This window comes from Chiloscyllium punctatum, chromosome 19 (assembly GCF_047496795.1).
Source record: "Chiloscyllium punctatum isolate Juve2018m chromosome 19, sChiPun1.3, whole genome shotgun sequence".
Lineage (NCBI taxonomy): Eukaryota > Metazoa > Chordata > Chondrichthyes > Orectolobiformes > Hemiscylliidae > Chiloscyllium > Chiloscyllium punctatum.
Window position 1 is genome coordinate 94,119,521 of NC_092757.1, and position 22,411 is coordinate 94,141,931.

A 22,411-nucleotide genomic window follows, 5' to 3' on the forward strand; every position below is an offset into this window, starting at 1 on the left:
TTGGGTGCTGGCAGGTGGGACTAGATTGGGTTGGGATATCTGGTCGGCATGGACGGGTTGGACCGATGGGTCTGTTTCCATGCTGTACATTTCTATGATTATCATCCCTGTGCCCGGTCTCGCTCAATCGAAAGAGGCAAAGCATCCTGATTTTTGTAACTGTCCACCTGACTCCCCAGAGCTCATCCATCATCTACAAGGCATAAATCAGGAGTGTGATCGAATACTCCCAACTTGCCCTGGATGGGTGCAGCTCCAACAACACTCAAGAAGCTCGACACTGTCCAGCACTCCACCCCAGAGATCTGAAGGAGATAGCTGAGGAGAGTGTGGAGATATTTGTGATGATCTTTCAGGAATCACTAGAGTCAGGGAGGGTCCATGAAGGTTGGCGTGGGTAGAGAATTGGCTTACTGGCAGAAGGCAGGGAGTATGAATAAATGGTTCTGAGGAAGCGTCACTTGACCTGAAACATTAACTCTATTTCTCTCCAGATGAGATTTTCCAGCAGTTTTTGTGTTTATTTGAGAAAGGGTAAAGGATCATTTTCAGGATGGCAGCCAGAGACTAGTGGAGTTCTGCAGGGGTCCATGTTGGGAACACAACTGTTCACATTATAAATTAATGATCTGGATGAAGGAACTGAGGACAGTGTTGCTAAGTTTGCAGATGACACAAAGATAGGTGGAAGGACAGTTAATGCTGAGGAAGCAGGGAGGCTGCAGATGGACTGGTACAGGATAGGAGAATGGGCAAAGAAGTGGCAGATGGAATACAATGAGAGAAAATGAAGATATGCACTTTAGTAGGAAGAATAGAGGCATAGACTTTTTTTCTAAATGGCAAAGTCTGGAAATCTGAAGCAAAAGCACTTGGGAGTCCTATTTCAGGATTCCCTTAATTTCTTTAATTCTCTCATCCACTCTTTAAAACTGATGCTCAGAAGGAGCAGTGTGTATTATCTAAAAGATGTGCTGCAGAAATTTACCAAGACTGTTTAGACTGGACCTTCCAAATCCACGTCGACTTCCATCTACAAGGGCAGAATCCTGGCTGCGGGTCACCCCACAGCACATGGACTGCAGCGGTTCAAGGGGGCACGTCACCCTCACCTTCTCAAGGGGCAACTCGGGGCGGGCAATAAATACGGAACCAGTGAAGCTCATATCGTGTGAATGAATAAAAAGGTCTTAGCTCTAAAGATGAGCTACTTCAGAGAAGGACAAACTGCGCGTCTCCCAGTTTCTCAGTCCACATCACAAAAGCGGCTGATTGACATTTTCACAGCCCTGATGGTGGGATCTTGCTGTGCGCTAATGTGTTGTCGCGGGTTAGATCAGTGATTCCTCTTCGGAACTACCTCACTGACTTTGGAACAGCCTGCAGGCAGGAAAAGGCGCCACACGAATGCAAGTGTGAGGTGCTGGACAGTGTGCGGGGGGGTGGTGAGAGCTGGCTCCCAGGGAGGAGGACAGCACTGAGAGAAGCACCGCCCCAGCCTCCTCCTCTTGCTGCTGCTGCTGCTGCTGCTGGTGTTGTTGTTGTGAATTTAAATCGCTGCCGAAAGCGGGTACTCGCCGTGAAAGAGGCTCCGAGCCTGAGGATCCCAGCCCGGGAGCTCACGCCCCCTGCCCCCTCCCCCCTCCTCCGGGAACCGATTAGAATCGGTTCGGGGACTGGAGAGTTGGCTTTGTGTAGCTGCAGCTCTGTGTGTGTGTGTCCATCGCGGTCCCCTTGGGGATCTGTTTGCATTGGTTTCCGATTGTAATCGATGTGATTCCTCCCCCCCCCCCCCCCGGCTGGGGGTCTGCCCCTGATCCTGATGCACTCTCCGGGCTGCAGTCCCCTCACAGCACCCCCTCCCTCCCTCCCAACCCCGGGGTGACTCTAATCGATATTCCGATTATTCCATCGACATGTCCCTGGGAACATCCGCCAATTAATCCGCGCACCAGGAAACTCGGGACTCACTGACACGCTGCCCGCTCCATCAACCTCAGCCCGATTCTAATCGATACCTGGGGAGCGGGCGACTCTCCCAGTGATGGTGTGGATCTCACTCTCCAATCGGGAGGGATCCGGCTCGCTCCTGCTCTCGGGAATGCTGCTCTGAAGTTCTGGCAGACGCGGCGGGCAATTCGACCATGGGAGGCAGGCAGAGCAAAGGGAGGCAGCAGCTTCCAGACGAGGCTCAGGGGGACCCTCCGGGCTGCAGGAAGAAATCCCCAGGCCGGGACAGAGGAGACTTCCTCCGGGGCTTGGTGCTGAGGTCCGGGGAGAGGTGCACCAGGAGCCCGGGACCCCCCCCCTACCAGAAGCGGATTGCAATGATTCAGGACATGGCGACTCTGGCCAAGCAAGGCCGCCAGGAGGAAGCCTCCAACTTACTGAGGAACCTGAGGCAGGTGAGTGTCAGTGTCCTATCACTCTCCCTCTCTCCGTCCACATCACTCCCAAAGGCTGGGACTCATTCACCCACACCTCCCCCACTTCTCCCCCCAGCTTCCCATTCCCTTCCCCATCTCCTTGACACTACCTCTCATTCCTCCTCCATTCGTTTAGATTAGAGTGGTGCTGGAAAAGCACAGCAGGTCAGGTCAGGCAGCATCCGAGGAGCAGGAGAATCAATGTTTCCGGCAAAAGCCCTTCGTCAGGAATAGACCTCCTCCCTTGACCCCTCAATCCCTCCCCAACCCAACTTCCCTTTCTCCTTTCCCCCTCCTTCCCCATCCCCACTCCTTCCCCATCCCCACTCCTTCCCCCTTCCTTCCCTCCTTTCCCCCTTCCTTCCCTCCTTTCCCCCCCCTCCTTTCCCCCCCCTTCCCCCTTCCCCCCTCTCCATCCCCTGTCCACCTCTCCTTCCCCCTTTTCCCTTCTCCATCCCCTTTTCCCCCTCTCCTCCGCTTACCCCTCCTCCCTTGTCTGGTCACTGGATTCATCGCCACTCTCTCCTCAGTATCATGTCCCTCTCTCCCTCCCTTGCCTACTTCCACTCACCTCAGACTGCCCCGACAGTGTGAGAGTCAGCCATAGTTTGCCCAGATAACCCTCGAGGTGGCAGAGTGTCAGACGGTGAAGGGAGTGTGAGAACTGTCTCTCCAAATGGTAATAATGATTGGCTCCTGCTGTACGTGGCACCCTCAGTGGCCAGTGAATCAGCTCCAGGTGCAGATTTATTTCCCTCTAACTCACTCACTTTCTCCCTGCTTTTCGATAAAACTCGAAAACCGGGCACCATGCTCCCCCCCCCCCCCCCCCCCCCCGCCCCCCCCCCCCCCCCCCCCCCCCCCCCCCCCCCCCCCCCGCACACCCCCAACATTCTTTCCAATGCATTCACCTTCCCAAAAATCAACATGACCAGTCCTCCCTTTTTCCACCCAGGCTTCTGTTTCCCATGTGAGAGGCTAATTAATTTGTGGGCTATTCAACCTTGGAAGCGTTCACAGCCAAGGTCAGTGTCATGTTCAGCTGGTGTCACAAATATCTACAGCTGCCAGCAGGGAGCACTTCAACAGAAACACAAGCAGGAACTCTTCACTCATTCTTCCCTTAGCCCAGGGGAACTGAGGCTAATTTTAGGGATCCATAGGCTTAGATCAGCAGCTGGGAATGGATTCACCAGATCATGACCCCACATAACAGAAGACCAGGCAGCGCTTTACACATTCTACTGCAGCAATGTTGGAGTAATTGGAAAGCTGTTTTGAAAATCCAACAAAGATATGATGGGCTGAATGGCCTCCTCCCTGATTTTTATGATTGAATTAAACTTCCCACCTTTTCCAAGAACCAAGTGTGAAAACACTTGTGATGATGTTCTTTAACTTTTCTATATTTGTGTTAATGTACGTGTTTATCTTGCACAGTAACTGCTGACGGAGCTAAATTGGAATGGATTCATTAATATGGGTTGGGAGGAGTGATGAATTCTCACTGGAGGTGTACCGGTTAACCAGACATGCAATAATTCCAATACCTTTGTGCTCAGTGCCATGTCCTTCTCACAGTGGGATTCACCAATCCTTGTTGTACCTTTTTTAAAAGCTCCCCTGAACTGAGAGGAAAGTAAAACGCATGAGCTTAATAGTTCCACTGAATGTTTGCTGAGTTGAAAAGTTAATTTTCAGATACGCAACTTCTGTAGCCGTACGGCATTCATGATCCCTCTGTTCCCACCCTTCCTCAGCCAATGTGTGATCTACTCGTTCCTCAGCAGAACTTTCAATTCAGTTTGGAATTGCACTGTTTGGTTTTGAACTATTTTCTGTCCTTCATATTTAGAGACTCTCAGTTGTTCAGTAGAGGCAGATCCAGGAACTGATAAACCTAAGCAATGATCCTGGCTAGGAGGGGCCAAATGGCCTTTCCCTAATTCTTTAAACTGCTCCCCTTGACTCTCTCGCTCCAGCAGCACTGAAGTTATGCGTTTCATGAACTGGACTTGAGAAAGACCCCCTCACAGCTTCCTCGGCTGTCTTCATAAATAATACTAGACATAGAGCTTCACATGGCTATTCAACTGTGAAGGCCATCAAGTTCAAATTCAATCCAGTCCTTCTCCAGATTCCAGTTGGGGCCATTGACAATGATTGAGGTAATAATCCTAACTGACTTACTTTATCCACTTCGGCCCCAGGAGCCATTCACAGTGTCAGTTGAAATCAGTTAAGAGCACGTGTCAGGGATTACAGAACCTGGATTGTTCCATTCACAGGTCAATGCTAAACCAGCAGGTGCACTTACCAACAGAGCTACTGAGGGAGCTATTGCTTTGATCCTTGTTTGAATCATTACTTGATTAATCTAAATATGGTACATTCATCTGCTATTTAATTTGGTTTATGATGTACATGGTTTATCCTCACTGTCTCTGGGTTCATTTTTCCACATGAGTGTCCTCTGTCCTCTCAAGTAAATGTTAAACATGGCATAGTACTATTTGAATAAGGTTAAGGGAACTCTTCCCTCTCTCTTGAGCTTGGCTGTGTATAACTTTCAACTAAGTTATACCAACAACAGGTTGCATGGTCATTACTACAGTGATGTTGGGATCTGGCTTGGCACAAATTGGCTGCCACATTTCCTACATAACCACAGTGAGTGCACCCCGAAAGTACTTACTTAGCTGCAGAGACATCCTCAGCTGTGAATTCACGACAGAAATGTACATAATTTTTTTAAACTGTAGAAAATGTGTTTGGGAGAGTCCACAAGGAGATTAAGATAATCACCAATAAATCCAGTTAGGAATTCAGAAGAAACCTCTTTCCCCCAGAGAGTGAGGGCAATGTGGGGCTCACTCCCACAGGAAGTGGTTGAGGGAAACCGTTACATTCAAGGGGAAGCTGGATAAACACACAAGAAAGAAAGGAAGTGAAGGAGATGGTGATAGGGTGAAATGGAAATGGTAGGAAGAGGTTAGTGTTGAGCAGAAGCACTGGCCTGGACTCAGTGATCTTCATCTGTGCTGCACATTCCATAATATATGACAAAGCTGAGGGTCTCGACAAAGGATGGTTGATGAAATCTTTGAAAAACTTGGCTTAAGGAGAGTTATGGTAACTAGTTATTTTTCAGTCAGTGTTTGATGTCTCACAGTTAGTATACAGTAAACCTTTAAGAGGCATGTTCATGATATTGTCACCATATAGTTGAAACTCCGTCATTACTGGAGCCACTTGAAGCATGACATGGTAATGAAAGTGTGCTCCAGTTTCATCTGAAAAGCCTAGAATTAGCCCAGATACTGAAGTGTCTGTGACTGTAATGTATGCATATACCAGGAGCTAAAATAAACATTGTCTAATCTTTCAGTACTGTATGTTACTGGAGTTAACACATGCATTGCTACATCAGGTACATAGAGTCTGCTGAAGACAAAGCCCAACCATGGTGGCAGTTCAATGTTTTCCAAGGGTCATTGTTAAGACCAGTGCTTTTCCTAATTATACATAGAGTTTTGGATGCTAGAATATACAGTGAAACTTTCTAAGCTTGTCAATGATACCAAACTTGGAGGAATGGCGAAGTGTGTAGATAATTCAATCAAATACACCAGACCAGTGGGGACAGGAGAGGAGTGTTAATGTTACTGGACCAGTAAATCCATTAGGCCAGATTGATGCACGAGAGGCACAAGTTCAAATCCCTCAATGAAAACTGGGAGATTAAATTCAACCATTTAATTCATCTGAAATAATATGCTGATTCTATTAATAATCACAAAACAGCCAGGTTGTTGTAAAAATCCCATCTGGATCACTAATGCCCTCAGGGAGAGAATCAGGTATCCTACAGCACCTGTGTGTCCAGACCGACAGCATTGCAGGTGACTCTTACACAAGCAGTGAATGCTGGAAATCAGAAACAAAAACGGAAAGTGCTAGAGAAACTCAGCAGCTCTGGCAGCATCAATATAGAGAGAAAAGAGTTAACATTTCAAGTCCAAATAAACTCCTGTGTCTGATATTGGAGTCAAAATATTAATTTCCTTTATTCCACAATTGCTGCCAGACACACCGAATTTCTCCAGCATGCTCTCTCTGTGGTTGACTCCTAACTGCCCTCTGAAAGAGTAGAGCTAAGAAAGAAGCACTTCAAGCAAGTGGCTCACCATTATCTTCCTCAGGGATAAATGCAGCCCTCCCCAGCAACTCCCACATCACAAGACCATATTAAGAAGACAATAGATTTCCATTTAACTGTCTGTTCTCCTGTCATGGAGATTATGTATTTTGACAGATGAGACAGGAAAAGGAAGTATAGATTAAGTGACACAATTATAAAGAGTGTGCAGGGACAGAGAGATCTGGGGATCTATATACATTGATCTTTGAAGGAGGAAGGATATGTTGAGCAATTAGCAAAGATCTTGGGCTTCACTAACCGATGCATTGAGTATAAAAGCAGGAAAGCGCTGCTGAACCTTTACAAAGCTCTGGTTTGGCCATAATTGGAATATTGCATCCAGTTCTGGTCACCACACTCACAGTGGTGGTAAAAGCGAAGGCGATCAAAGAATTCTGAAGGAAACCGAAGGGCCTTTTAGGGGAATAAAGTCACAGGACAATGGGGATAGAGCAGGGGGACTGAGACTGATTGGATTGGTCAACTGAGGGATGGCACGGGCTTAATGGCTGTACACTGTACTGTAAATGGCTCTTGGAATCCACTCTCAGCTTTCCTTAGCTCTTGTTCTGCAGACTATATAGCGGACTGGAGATTTTGCAGATAAATGTCAGAGGGGGTTTTCTGAGGCATGTCCCCTTGATCTTGGTGGTTGTGGTGTGAACCTGCAGTGTTTAGGAATCATTCAGCCAGCCAAGCATAGCCCATCATTTAATACGAGATGGGCTGGAGAGCCTCTTTCTGTGTTTCAAAACTCAACGATTCGATGGCTTCGCAATGATGATGCAATTGAAAACCAAGACGCAATTGTTACTTTCTTGTTGGCGATGGTTATTGCTTTGTACATGATCAGTGCAAATGTTATTTACCACTTGTCAGCCCAAGCCTGGATATTGTCTGGGTCTTATTGCATTTGAACATGGACTGCTTCAGTATCCGAGTTGTGAATGGTGCTGAAGTTTATGCAATCATCGGTGACTGTATGATGGAGGGAAGGTAATTGATGAAGCAGCTGAAGATGGTTGGGCCTAGGACACCACCCTGAGGGACTCCTGCAGAGATCTCCTGGAGCTGAAATTACTGACTCCAACAACCACAACCATCTTCCTGTGTCAGGTATGACCGCAACGAATTAAAGAAATCTTTTTTTTTCTTTAATTTACATTGACTCTGGTATTGCTCAGACTCCGCAACGGGGTAGCAGTGACGTTATGGTGATGTCACTGAATGAACTTGAAAAAGTGAATTGGGTTAGGGAGCTGAGTGGTCCTGGTGGGACTTGACTGAGTGTCAGTGAGCTGGTTATTTTGGAGTTAGTGCTGCTTGGTTAGCTCTGTCGATGACCCTTTCCATCACTTTACTGATGATCATCAGTGGACAGATGTAGCTGGGTCAGAGACATACCTTTCAAATCGAGAGTGGCTGGATGTTTCCCAGGCTGAGAACAGACAGCACCAGGAGCAGCAAACAGCTGTGCCCTCCTAATCCTTAAAAGCTCAGCCTTCTGTGGAAAGATCCAGTTGAAGTTGAATGTTTCCTCTGTTTCTGTGCAAAGCTCAACTGCTGCACGACGGTGAGTCGTTGGCCTGAGGAAGGAGCTGGGATTTCACAGCAGAGATGGATTTCACCCACAGTTGCAGTCAGTGCTTTACCAGAGATTGATGGAAGACAGACAGGGACTGGGGACTGAGATTGGAACACAGGAACTTATGGACCCACTCACCTTTTACCACTGTGCCTGGGTTTATTAAATCCACCCTCCAGAATCAAAACCTATTTTCCCTCTTGGAAGCTGGGAACAATGAAGAAGCACATTTTTGGGAATATGTTGAGAGGGTTGACCTCATGCTGTCCCTGTCCTGGGAGTGTTTGATGGGGACAGTGTAGAGGGAACTTTACTCTGTATCTAACCCCGTGCTGTCCCTGTCCTGGGAGTGTTTGATGGGGACAGTGTAGAGGGAGCTTTACTCTGTATCTAACCCCGTGCTGTCCCTATCCAGGGAGTGTTTGATGGGGACAGTGTAGAGGGAGCTTTACTCTGTATCTAACCCCCATGCTGTCCCTATCCAGGGAGTGTTTGATGAGGACAGTGTAGAGGGAGCTTTACTCTGTATCTAACCCCGTGCTGTCCCTGTCCTGGGAGTGTTTGATGGGGACAGTGTAGAGGCAGCTTTACTCTGTAGCTAACCCTGTGCTGTCCCTATCCAGGGAGTGTTTGATGGGGACAGTGTAGAGGGAGCTTTACTCTGTAGCTAACCCTGTGTTGTCCCTGTCCTGGGTGTGTTTGATGGGGACAGTGTAGAGGGAGCTTTATTCTGTATCTAACCCCATGCTGTCCCTATCCAGGGAGTGTTTGATGGGGACAGTGTAGAGGGAGCTTTACTCTGTATCTAACCCCCATGTTGTGTTTGATGGGGACAGTGTAGAGGGAGCTTTACTCTGTATCTAACCCCGTGCTGTCCCTGTCCTGGGAGTGTTTGATGGGGACAGTGTAGAGGGAGCTTTACTCTGTATCTAACCCTGTGCTGTCCCTGTCCTGGGAGTGTTTGATGGGGACAGTGTAGAGGGAGCTTTACTCTGTATCTAACCCCGTGCTGTCCCTGTCCTGGGAGTGCTTGATGGGGACAGTGTAGACGAAGCTTTACTCTGTATCTAACCCTGTGCTGTCCCTGTCCTGGGAGTGTTTGATGGGGACAGTGTAGAGGGAGCTTTACTCTGTATCTAACCCTGTGCTGTCCCTGTCCTGGGAGTGTTTGATGGGGACAGTGTAGAAGGGGCTTTACTCTGTATCTAACCCTGTGCTGTCCCTTTCCTGGGAGTGTTAGATGGGGACAATGCAGAGAGAGCTTTACTCTGTAGCTAACCCTGTGCTGTCCCTGTCCTGGGAGTGTTTGATGGGGACAGTGTAGAGGAAGCTTTACTCTGTATCTAACCCTGTGCTGTCCCTGTCCTGGGAGTGTTTGATGGGGACAGTGTAGAAGGGGCTTTACTCTGTATCTAACCCTGTGCTGTCCCTGTCCTGGGAGTGTTTGATGGGGACAATGTAGAGAGAGCTTTACTCTGTATCTAACCCCGTGCTGTCCCTATCCAGGGAATGTTTGATGGGGACAGTGTAGAGAGAGCTTTATTCTGTATCTAACTCCATGCTGTCCCTATCCAGGGAGTGTTTGATGGGGACAGTGTAGAGGGAGCTTTACTCTCTATCTAACCCCCTGCTGTCCCTGTCCTGGGAGTGTTTGATGGGGACAGTGTAGAGGGAGCTTTACTCTGTAGCTAACCCCCATGCTGTCCCTGTCCAGGGAGTGTTTGATGGGGACAGTGTAGAGAGAGCTTTACTCTGTATCTGACCCCGTGCTGTCCCTGTCCTGGGAGTGTTTGATGGGGACAATGTAGAGAGAGCTTTACTCTGTATCTAACCCTGTGCTGTCCCTGTCCTGGGAGTGTTTGATGGGGACGGTGTAGAGGGAGCTTTACTCTGTATCTAACCCCGTGCTGTCCCTGTCCTGGGAGTGTTTGATGGGGACCGTGTAGAGAGAGCTTTACTCTGTATCTAACCCCGTGCTGTCCCTGTCCTGGGAGTGTTTGATGGGGACAGTGTAGAGGGAGCTTTACTCTCTGTCTAACCCCGTGTTGTCCCTGTCCTGGGAGTGTTTGATGGGGACAGTGTAGAGAGAGCTTTACTCTCGATCTAACCCCCTGCTGTCCCTGTCCTGGGAGTGTTTGATGGGGACAGTGTAGAGGAAGCTTTACTCTGTATCTAACCCCCATGTTGTGTTTGATGGGGACAGTGTAGAGGGAGCTTTACTCTGTATCTAACCCCGTGCTGTCCCTGTCCTGGGAGTGTTTGATGGGGACAGTGTAGAGGAAGCTTTACTCTGTATCTAACCCTGTGCTGTCCCTGTCCTGGGAGTGTTTGATGGGGACAGTATACAGGGAGCTTTACTCTGTATCTAACCCCGTGCTGTCCCTGTCCTGGGAGTGCTTGATGGGGACAGTGTAGACGAAGCTTTACTCTGTATCTAACCCCGTGCTGTCCCTGTCCTGGGAGTGTTTGATGGGGACAGTGTAGAGGGAGCTTTACTCTGTATCTAACCCTGTGCTGTCCCTATCCAGGGAGGATTTGATGGGGACAGTGTAGAGGGAGCTTTACTCTCTATCTAACCCCCTGCAGTCCCTGTCCTGGGAGTGTTTGATGGGGACAGTGTAGAGGGAGCTTTACTCTGTAGCTAACCCCCATGCTGTCCCTGTCCAGGGAGTGTTTGATGGGGACAGTGTAGAGGGAGCTTTACTCTGTAGCTAACCCTGTGCTGTCCCTGTCCAGGGAGTGTTTGATGGGGACAGTGTAGAGGGAGCTTTACTCTGTATCTAACCCCGTGCTGTCCCTGTCCTGGGAGTGTTTGATGGGGACAGTGTAGAGGGAGCTTTACTCTGTATCTAAGCCTGTGCTGTCCCTGTCCTGGAAGTGTTTGATGGGGACAGTGTAGAGGGAGCTTTACTCTGTATCTAACCCTGTGCTGTCCCTGTCCTGGGAGTGTTTGATGGGGACAATGTAGAGAGAGCTTTACTCTGTATCTAACCCTGTGCTGTCCCTGTCCTGGGAGTGTTTGATGGGGACAGTGTAGAGAGAGCTTTATTCTGTATCTAACCCCGTGCTGTCCCTATCCAGGGAGGATTTGATGGGGACAGTGTAGAGTGAGCTTTACTCTCTATCTAACCCCCTGCTGTCCCTGTCCTGGGAGTGTTTGATGGGGACAGTGTAGAGGGAGCTTTACTCTGTAGCTAACCCCCATGCTGTCCCTGTCCAGGGAGTGTTTGATGGGGACAGTGTAGAGGGAGCTTTACTCTGTAGCTAACCCTGTGCTGTCCCTGTCCCGGGAGTGTTTGATGGGGACAGTGTAGAGGGAGCTTTACTCTGTATCTAACCCCATGCTGTCCCTATCCAGGGAGTGTTTGATGGGGACAGTGTAGAGGGAGCTTTACTCTGTATCTAACCCCGTGCTGTCCCTGTCCTGGGAGTGTTTGATGGGGGGACAGTGTAGGGGGAGCTTTACTCTGTATCTAACCCCGTGCTGTCCCTGTCCTGGGAGTGTTTGATGGTGACAGTGTAGAGGGATCTTTACTCTGTATCTAACCCCCATGTTGTGTTTGATGGGGACAGTGTAGAGAGAGCTTTACTCTGTATCTAACCCTGTGCTGTCCCTGTCCTGGGAGTGTTTGATGGTGACAGTGTAGAGGGATCTTTACTCTGTATCTAACCCCCATGTTGTGTTTGATGGGGACAATGTAGAGAGAGCGTTACTCTGTATCTAACCCTGTGCTGTCCCTATCCAGGGAGGATTTGATGGGGACAGTGTAGAGGGAGCTTTACTCTTTATCTAACCCCCTGCTGTCCCTGTCCTGGGAGTGTTTGATGGGGACAGTGTAGAGGGAGCTTTACTCTGTAGCTAACCCCCATGCTGTCCCTGTCCAGGGAGTGTTTGATGGGGACAGTGTAGAGGGAGCTTTACTCTGTAGCTAACCCTGTGCTGTCCCTGTCCCAGGAGCGTTTGATGGGGACAGTGTAGAGGGAGCTTTACTCTGTATCTAACCCCCATGTTGTGTTTGATGGGGACAGTGTAGAGGGAGCTTTACTCTGTATCTAACCCCGTGCTGTCCCTGTCCTGGGAGTGTTTGATGGGGACAGTGTAGAGGAAGCTTTACTCTGTATCTAACCCTGTGCTCTCCCTGTCCTGGGAGTGTTTGATGGGGGGACAGTGTAGGGGGAGCTTTACTCTGTATCTAACACCGTGCTGTCCCTGTCCTGGGAGTGTTTGATGGGGGGACAGTGTAAGGGGAGCTTTACTCTGTATCTAACCCCGTGCTGTCCCTGTCCTTGGAATGTTTGATGGTGACAGTGTAGAGGGATCTTTACTCTGTATCTAACCCCCATGTTGTGTTTGATGGGGACAGTGTAGAGAGAGCTTTACTCTGTATCTACTCCCCATGTTGTGTTTGATGGGGAAAGTGTAGAGGGATCTTTACTCTGTATCTAGCCCCCATGTTGTGTTTGATGGGGACAGTGTAGAGGGATATTTACTCTGTATCTAACCCCCATGTTGTGTTTGATGGGGACAATGTAGAGAGAGCTTTACTCTGTTTCTTCTCCCCATGTTGTGTTTGATGGGGACAGTGTAGAGGGATCTTTACTCTGTATCTAACCCCAATGTTGTGTTTGATGGGGACAGTGTAGAGGGATCTTTACTCTGTATCTAACCCCCATGTTGTGTTTGATGGGGACAGTGTAGAGAGAGCTTTACTCTGTATCTACTCCCCATGTTGTGTTTGATGGGGATAGTGTAGAGGGATCTTTACTCTGTATCTAACCCTAACCCCAATGTTGTGTTTGATGGGGTCAGTGTAGAGTGACCTTTACTCTGTATCTAACCCCCATGTTGTGTTTGATGGGGTCAGTGTAGAGGGACCTTTACTCTGTATCTAACCCCCATGTTGTGTTTGATGGGGTCAGTGTAGAGGGACCTTTACTCTGTATCTAACCCCCATGTTGTGTTTGATGGGGTCAGTGTAGAGGGACCTTTACTCTGTATCTAACCCCCATGTTGTGTTTGATGGTGACAGTGTAGAGGGACCTTTACTCTGTATCTAACCCCCATGTTGTGTTTGATGGGGACAGTGTAGAGGGACCTTTACTCTGTATCTAACCCCCATGTTGTGTTTGATGGGGTCAGTGTAGAGGCACCTTTACTCTGTATCTAACCCCCATGTTGTGTTTGATGGGGACAGTGCAGAGGGACCTTTACTCTGTATCTAACCCCCATGTTGTGTTTGATGGGGTCAGTGTAGAGGGACCTTTACTCTGTATCTAACCCCCATGTTGTGTTTGATGGGGACAGTGTCGAGGTTAGCCCACAGCCTGTCAGGTGAACATAATAGATTCCATGACTTCTCTTTCGAGGAAATGAAGGGGGTTTCTTCCCAGTGTCCTGGTCAATATTTATCTTTCAATGAACATTGCAAAACTGATTCTCTGGTCATCACATTTTGCTGTTTGTGGGATTGTGTTGTGTTTCTGAGCAGACTTGCTAAACTGGGCCATGGCAGGTGATGAAGGAGACAGCAAGAGGGAAAAACAGACTTGACGTCATCCTCCCGAATCTGCTGGCTGCAAATGTGTCTACTCATGACCGTATCAGTAAGAGTGACCACTGCGCAGTCTTTGTGGAGACAAAGTCTTGCCTTCACATTGAGAATAATCTCCATCGTGTTGTGTGACACTTATCACCGTGCTAAATGGGACAGACTTTGAACAGACCTATCAACTCAAGATTGGGCATCCATGAGATGCTGTGGGCCATCAACAGCAGCAGAATTTTACTCCAGCACAATCTGTAACCTCATGGCCTGGCATATCCCCCCATTCAACCATGACCATCAGGCCAGGGGGTCAACCCTGGTTCAATGGAGAGTGCAGGAGGGTCTGCCAGGAGCAGCACCGGGCATACCTGGAAATCAGGTGTCAACCTGGTGAAGCCATCTATCACTTGCTGCTTATGCTGTTTGGCGTGCAAGTATATCCTGTTTGATGGAGCTAAGCAAACCCACAAGCTGTGGATCAGACCTAAGCCCTGCAGTCCTGCCACATCCCGTTGTAAATGATGGTGGGCAATTAAACAACTGACTGGAGGAGGAGACTCCACAAGTATCCCCATCCTCAATTATGGGAGAGCCCAGCGCACCAGATAAGGCTGAAACATTTGCAAAAGTCTTCAGCCAGAAGTGCTGAGTGGGTGATCCATCTCAGTCTCTTCTAGTGCTCCCCAGCATTACAGATATCAATATTCAGCCAATTTGATTCATTCCACATGATATCAAGAAACATTTGGAGACACTGGATACTGCAGAGGCTATGCGCCCTGATAACATTCTGGAAATAGTACTGTAGACTTGTGCTCCAGAACCTGCTGCTCCCCTAGCCAAGCTGTTCCAGTACAGTTACAACATTGGCATCTGCCCGACAATGTGAGTGATTGCCCTGGTATGTCCTGTACACAAACCTAGCTAGTTATTGCTCTAAGGGTCTTCTCTTGATCATCAGTAAAGTGATGGATGAGGTCAGCAGATTCAGCAGCAACATTTATGTGACATAGTGCCAGACAAAACCATCTCTAACACAATGTAACTAACCATCTCTCCTTGACATTCAATTGCATTATTATTACTGAATCACCCATTGTCAACATTCTGGGGGTACCTTTAGCTAGAAACTGAACTGGATCAACAGTATGGGTCAAAGTGAGGACCGCAGCACCTGAGGAGCAGGAGATTAGATCAACAGTATAAAGGCTACAAGAGCAGGTCAGAAGCTGGCAATCCTGCAGCAAGTAACTCCCCTCCTGACTCCCCACAATCTGCCCACCATCTACAAGGCACAAGTCAGGAGTGTGGTGGAATACTCCCCACTGCCTGGAGGAGTGCAGCTCCAATAACACTCAAGAAGCTTGACACTATCCAGGACAAGCAACCTGCTTCATTAACACCATACTCACAAGCATCCACTCCCTTCATCACTGATGCTCAGTGGCTGCAGCATGTACCATCTACAAGATGACTGCAAATGCACGACCCCTTCTATCTAGAAGGACATGGGAACACCACCCCTGCAAGTTCCCCTCTGAGCCCCTCACCATCCTGACTGAGAAATATATTGCTGCTCCTTCACTGTCACTGGGTCAAAATTCTGGAATCCATTCATTCAGGACATTGTGGTTCTGCCTAGGGCACGTGGACTGCAGCGGTTCAAGAAAGCAGCTCACCCTCACCTTCTTGGGGCAATTAGGGATGGGCAGTAAATGCTGGGCCCACACCTCATGTTGTGAAAGAGTAAATAAAATAAATTACAGTAGACTAGACTTCAAAATATTTAATTGATTATAAAGCACAGAAATGTCGTGTGGTTCTGAAAGGTGCTGTAAAAGTCTTTTTCTCGATAAAGAACTGTTGCTGTGCCATTGAAATGTGAATGTAACCCTGCAGATGTGAGGCTGCTCGTTGGCTCATGCTGTTGGTGATCAAAAGGGACCTTGCTGCAAATATACCTTGAATTCACCCTCTGGTTTATGGTTATAAGGGCCTTTGTTTGAATTTTCTTGATGCTAATGTATGGTCCTCCTCAGCCTGAGCAAGGTGCTGAACCCAAATCTATACTCTGAGAGAGATCAAAATCACTTCCTATCGAGGCAAATTCTTGTCTCTTGAGACAAGTCCCACTGCTTGATATATACTCGAGTGCAGCCTCAGAGGCTTCAATATAGATCTTTGGTTTGATTCTGTTGTTTTCTGTTTCAGCATCAAAGGGAAGGACTGCGCTTTTGCAAACATCTGGTTGTGTTTACAGCCTGTGTACTTGCTCCAAGACTCCATGTAGAGCAGCAGATGGAAAAGTCTAGAATCTTTCTCCTTGCCTGAATCTATTCCCGCTGTGAGATGTTGGCAGCACCTGATCAGTTCTGAACAATTTAACCAATTGTGTCAACCATCTGGCAGAGATTACTATCACTCATGCAGAGCTGTACTGTTTCCCAGTCTGCTATCGGTGGACAAAGTGTTAGCACAGAGACTGGAAGTGCTGGGATTGGGGAGGTGGGGCGGGTGCAGGGGGGTGACAGCCTGTGGTGGAGGAGAGTTTTGTGTGTGTGTATGTGTGTGTGTGTGTGTGTGTGTGCTGGTTTCCCTGTTACTTCTTGACGGTAGTGTGTACAGATTTGTTGAGGTGGATAGCACTTGCTGGCTGTCTGGCTGTTACAGTGAAAACCACATGTGATAATGGAAGTGGAACCAAACTCTTCCAAGCTTTCGAATCAATCTGACAATCTGTCCACAGGGGAACAGTTTGAAAGCAAAGGTGATGGATTGCATATTCTTGAAGGATGACCCCTATTGGACTGCAGGATCTTTTTATTCAAAGCCATCTGATAATTCTCTAATCTTATATCAAGTATAATTAAGTTGGGAAAGATCCAATACTTTGCTGCAGTTGCTTATCTTGAGAAAATGAAGGGTCATGTTCCTCAGATGTTCTTTCTCCTAAACCAGCTCCATCCAAAAGATATAGATTCCAGTGGAAAGGGCAGTCTTGGTGATGGAGAGAATATGTGGTCAGTACATCATCCGTTCCTAACAGCACTGTACCCCCATTGACTGCAGTGGTTCAAGAAGCCTGGTCAATGCTGCCTTATCAGGAACAATGAAGGGTGGGTAATAAATACTAGCTCAGGCAGCGACGCCCTCATCTTACAGCCGGTAACAAGTTCACTATGACAAAACAGAGTCACAGAGTTGTTAGTGTGTAGAAGGAGGCTATTCAGCCCATCATATCCCATTCTCCAGCCCTTTCTCCATAATCCCTGAATATTGTTTCTATTTAAATAATTATCCGATGGCGTATGGAATGACTCAGTGATCCTGCATCCCTCACATTTCCCAGGCAGTGCATTCCACTCCCCGCGGTGTGAAGAAGCTTTTCCTCACATCATATTCACTACCTTTGCAGTCTACCTTGTGGCTCTGCCCTCTCATTCTCGATTCTTTGAAACAAACTGATTTAGTCACAGACAGTTGCTAAGGAAAGAAATAGTGGCGAGGGAGCAGTGCTTGTGACGGGACTAGAGACTATGGCTTTCGTCCTGTTCATATTTAATTTGAGGAAATTTCTGTTTGTCCTATACTAGATATTAAGCAACCAATGTGACCAATTATGGAGGAGGTGAACGAGTTGGTGGTGATGTAGCGCTGGGTGTCATCAGTATGAAAAGCTAATGCTGTGATTTCAGATGAGGTCACTAAGGGCCAGGGTCTGGTGAGAAATAGGGGGCAGCCAAGGATAAGTGAGTGAGGTAGTGGTGTGGGAGCAGGATGAGAAGATTTTGCAAGTTATACCTGGCGATAGTAAGGGATGACTGTTTAAAAGTAAGAGGAGGGGGCTCAGTCTATTAAGACTGAGATGAGAAGAACTTTATATCAAAGAGGGTCTGAATTTTTGGAACTCTTTCTTGAAAGGCACTGAAGATAGTTTTAGACAAACTTTTAAGGCAGAGATCGATAAATTATTGATAAGCAAGGGCCAGGGTGGGGGGGTATGGTTATTGAGGAGAATACAGAATAATCCGATCAGCCATAAACTTACCGAATAATAGAGCAAGCTCAAAGAGACCACAGGCCCACAGCTATTCCTAATTGAGGTTAGGGTGTGGATGATTGTATGGTTTAGCAGGGAGCCAGACACCTGCCATCCTGTTCAGTTGGAAGATAGCTAAGAAATGTTGGAGGAGATTGGTGTGTGTAACCATGTTAAAGGAGACCTTCCTCAGAGTCACATTGGATATCATTAGTTTTAATTCTGTTCCAGGTTGGAAAGATCTTGGCAAACATTCAAATGTGGAGATGCAGCAAAGTTAGACACTAGTATGTTATGTGGGGTGACAATAGTAAATCTGCAGGAGTGCACAGAGAGTACCCCAGGAGAAGGCATAGTTACTAATACTCATCGACATAAGAACCTCGAAGGGATGTTAGGTAGTCAGCATTTTAATTGAACAAAGTCAAGAGGTACAGTTAGTAAGTTTGCAGGTGACACCAAAATTGGAGGTGTAGTGGACAGCGAAGAGGGTTACCTCAGTTTACAACAGGATCTGGACCAGATGGGCCAGTTGGCTGAGAAGTGGCAGATGGAGTTTAATTCAGATAAATGCGAGGTGCTGCATTTTGGGAAAGCAAATCTTAGCAGGACTTGTACACTTAATGGTAAGGTCCTTGGGAGTGTTGCTGAACAAAGAGACCTTGGAGTGCAGGTTCATAGCTCCTTGAAAGTGGAGTCACAGGTTGATAGGATAGTGAAGAAGGCGTTTGGTATGTTTTCCTCTATTGGTCAGAGTATTGAGTACAGGAGTTGGGTGGTCATGTTGCGGCTGTACAGAACATTGGTTAGGCCACTGTTGGAATTTTGCATATAATTCTGGTCTCCTTCCTATCGGATGGATGTTGTGAAACTTGAAAGGGTTCAGAAAAGATTTACAAGGATGTTGCCAGGGTTGGAGGATTTGAGCTATAGGGAGAGGTTGAACAGGCTGGGGCTGTTTTCTCTGGAGCGTCGGAGGCTGAGGGGTGACCTTTATAGAGGTTTACAAAATTATGAGGGGCATGGATAAGTTAAATAGATAAAGTCTTTTCCCTGGGGTCGGGGAATCCAGAACTAGAGGGCATAGGTTTAGGGTGAGAGGGGAAAGAGACCTAAGGGGCAACAGAGGGTGGTACATGTATGGAATGAGCTGCCAGAGGAAGTGGTGGAGGCTGGTACAATTGCAACATATATTTGGATGGGTATATGAATAGGAAGGGTTTGGAGGGATATGGGCCGGGTGCTGGCAGGTGGGACTAGATTGGATTGGGCTATCTGGTCGGGTTGGGCCGAAGGGTCTGTTTCCATGCTGTACATCTCTATGACTCTAAGTGAGCATTGGAACATGAGAAACAGGAACATGAGGCCATTCAGCCATTTAATAAGATCATGGTTGATCTTCTATCTCAGCTACACTTCCACTCTAGCCCCCTGTCCCCCTTAAATCAGTGTCCGAAAATCTGATCACCTCAGTCCTGAGCACTGAGTAATTGAGCTCCCACCATGCCCAGCATATGGACTGCAGCGGTTCAAGAAAGCAGCTCTCTCCTGGATAATTAGAGATGTGCAATTCATCCCGTGAACTATTAGAAAAACACGTGACAGCCAATTTTCACACAGCAAGCTCTCACACATTACAATATAATAACAACAAGATCGTTTGATTTTTTAAGTGATGTCCATAATGAGCATTATAATTTAGGCCCATTCTCCAGCCCTTTCATAATTTTAAAACTTTGATCAGGTGATGCCTCAGCCTTCTCTTTTTTGGAGAAAACTACACCAGCTCATTCACTCTTTCCTGATTGCTATAATCTCTCCTTGTAAATCCTTTCTTTAAACATCTCCTTCAGTATCTCTCTACTTACTTAATGATTTAAAAAACAGAACTGTACGTAGTATTCCCTTTTCACATCATTCTGTGCTTTTCAGCTGTAACTAGACACAAACCCATGTTTTGTTAAAAGTCAAGATACAGCCACCCTCCTTCATGTGCTCCATTTTAATCTGTGACAGTAATATTCTGAACCACGTACATCTCTTAATTCAGATTCAATCCTAATTGCCCTTGGCTAGAGTTTGGGATTGAGTAACAGGATCCATTGGTCCTAAAGTTTGGCCTTATCTGAACCCTCCAGCGTTTGTTACACTGATGTCATTCCTGAGAAACTGTGGAGAGAGTCTCGATTTCTCTGACCTGAAGCACTTCTGCTTGGACAACATTATTTCTCATTGAATGGCTCCATTACCATAAAAGACACACTCTATCTCCCCTAAACCTTCCTCCAATTACCTCCAATGATAGCCATTTTCACCATGGGAAAACGTCTTTGGCTATCCACTCTATCTATGCCTCTCATCATCTTGTACACCTCTATCAAATCAACTCTCATTCTTCTTCACTCCAATGAGAAAAGCCCTAACATCTCAACCTTTCTTTAGAAGACATGTCCTCCAGTCCAGACAGCATCCTGGAAAATCTCCTGTGCTCCCTCCCTAAAGCTTCCACATCCTTCCTATAATGAGGTGACCAGAACTGAGCACAATATTCCAAGTGTGGGTCTAACCAGGGCTCTATAGAGCTACAGCTTAACCTCGCAGCTCTTAAACTCAACCCCCTTGCTAGTGAAAGCCAATGCACCATACACTTATCAACATTATCACCTTGGGTGGAAACATTGAGGGATCTATGGACATGGATCCCACGATCCCTCTCTTCCCCCACACTGCCAAGAATCCTGCCTTTAACCCTGTATTCTGCATTCATATTCAACCTTCCAAAGTGAATGACTTCACACTTTTCCAGGTTGAACTCCATCTGCCACTTATCAGTCCAGTTCTGCACCCTCTCAATGTCTTGTTGCAACCTACAACAGCCCTCCACACTATCCACCACTCCACCAACCTTCCTGTCATCAGCAAACTTACTAACCCACCCTCCACTTCCTCATCCAAGTCATTTATAAAAATCACAAAAGAGCAGAGGTCCCAGAACCGATCCCTGCGGAACACCACTGGTCACCGAGCTCCAGGCTGAATACTTTCCATCTACCACCACCCTCTGTTTTCTATGGGCCAGCCAATTCTGTATCCAGACAGACAGGTTTCCCTGTATCCCATGCCTCCTAACCTTCTGAATGAACCTACCATGGAGAATCTTATCGAACTCATTGCTAAAATCCATGCGCAACATATTCACTGCTTTACCTTCACCAATGTATTGTTTACCCTGAAAATTGACCAAAATTATATAAATTAAAACTCCAAGTGAAGGATGAGATTTTCTTCTTTTCTTCAAGTCTCTCACCATCAATATTATTACTTCAATATGGTAAAGAAAGCAAATCCTTCGAGGAAAACTGGAAGGCAACAGAGTAAATCATTCCCCAGAGAGTGGGAAGCATGTGGAATCCTCTGCCACAGAAAGTGGTCGAGGCTGAAACATTGGCATGAGGATTTCAAGGAGGAGATGGCTCTAGCCCTTGGGGCTAAAGGGATTAAGAGATATCAGGGGGAAGCAGGAACAGGTTATTGAGTTGGATGATCAGCCATGATCATAACAATTGGCACAGCAGGCTCAAAGGGCCAAATGGCCTGCCCCTGCTCCTATTTTCAATGTTTCTGAAAAGACATCTTGGGCCTTGCCAGGAACTGGGCACATGCTGAGAAGGAATGGAACTGGGATATGGTCCAATTGCTTGCTGGAAGTGTGCACACTTAATCATTGATTGTTGTGCCATGAATGGGGCGTCACAGCTGTCCATTCTTACACAACACCTGTATTCATGGCTGGAGTATGTGGCGGGGAGTCAGTAACAGGGAGTCTGATTTCCCTTTTTATTCTAGAATCAGAGGTTCAAGGTAGTACCAAGCCCTGCCTGAGACAACCAACTCAATGATCCCTTAGCATTACAAAGAAATCTTTGAAGGAATAGTTCTTACCGAATCATCTGTGTAAGATTGTCAAACCTAGTAGTGCAAGCATCTAAAGCTGTATCATACGTGAAGATAATTAAATTGTTTATTAAATGTCATCTTTGGTGGTACAGTGATGTAGTGGTAATGTATTGGACCAGTAATCCAGGAGTCCAGACTATTGCAGTGGGATACAGGTTCACATCTCACTGTGACAACTGCAGGAATTTCAACTCAATTAATCAAACTGAAATTGAAAGCTTTTTTCAGTTACAGCAACCATGAACCTAACATTGATTGTTACAATTGTTGTAAAACCTCATCTGGTTCATGAATAACCTTCAGGGAAGGTAATCTGCCATCCTTACCCAGTCTGGCCCACACATGACACGAGACCCACTGTAATGTGGTTGAGTCTGAACTGCCCTCTGGGTAATTTGGGGACAGTAACGCCACATCCCATTGAATAAATAAAGACCTTGCCACACGTGCAATACTTTAAGATAAAATGACTTACATTGAAGTTCAGGGAGAGTTATGTATGCCAATGCGGCGCTCCCTCAGCACTCACCCGCCAACAGTGAGGCGCTCCCTCAGCACTGACCCTCCGATAGTGCGGCGCCCCCTCAGCACTGACCCTCCGACAGTGCGGCGCTCCCTCAGCACTGACCCTCCGATAGTGCGGCACTCCCTCAGCAC

General features: G+C 47.2%; 1 protein-coding gene across 1 annotated transcript in view; it reads left to right on the forward strand.

Moving 5' to 3' along the window:
* The first annotated feature begins 1,474 nt into the window (after positions 1 to 1,474).
* The window catches only part of lrrc75a (leucine rich repeat containing 75A), a 63,478-nt gene continuing 42,541 nt past the window's right edge, over positions 1,475 to 22,411 (forward strand). Inside the window, exon 1 of the mRNA XM_072590100.1 lies at positions 1,475 to 2,405. Coding sequence (XP_072446201.1) covers positions 2,145 to 2,405 — 261 coding nt within the window. The 5' untranslated portion in view covers positions 1,475 to 2,144. The remainder of the gene's footprint in view (positions 2,406 to 22,411) is intronic.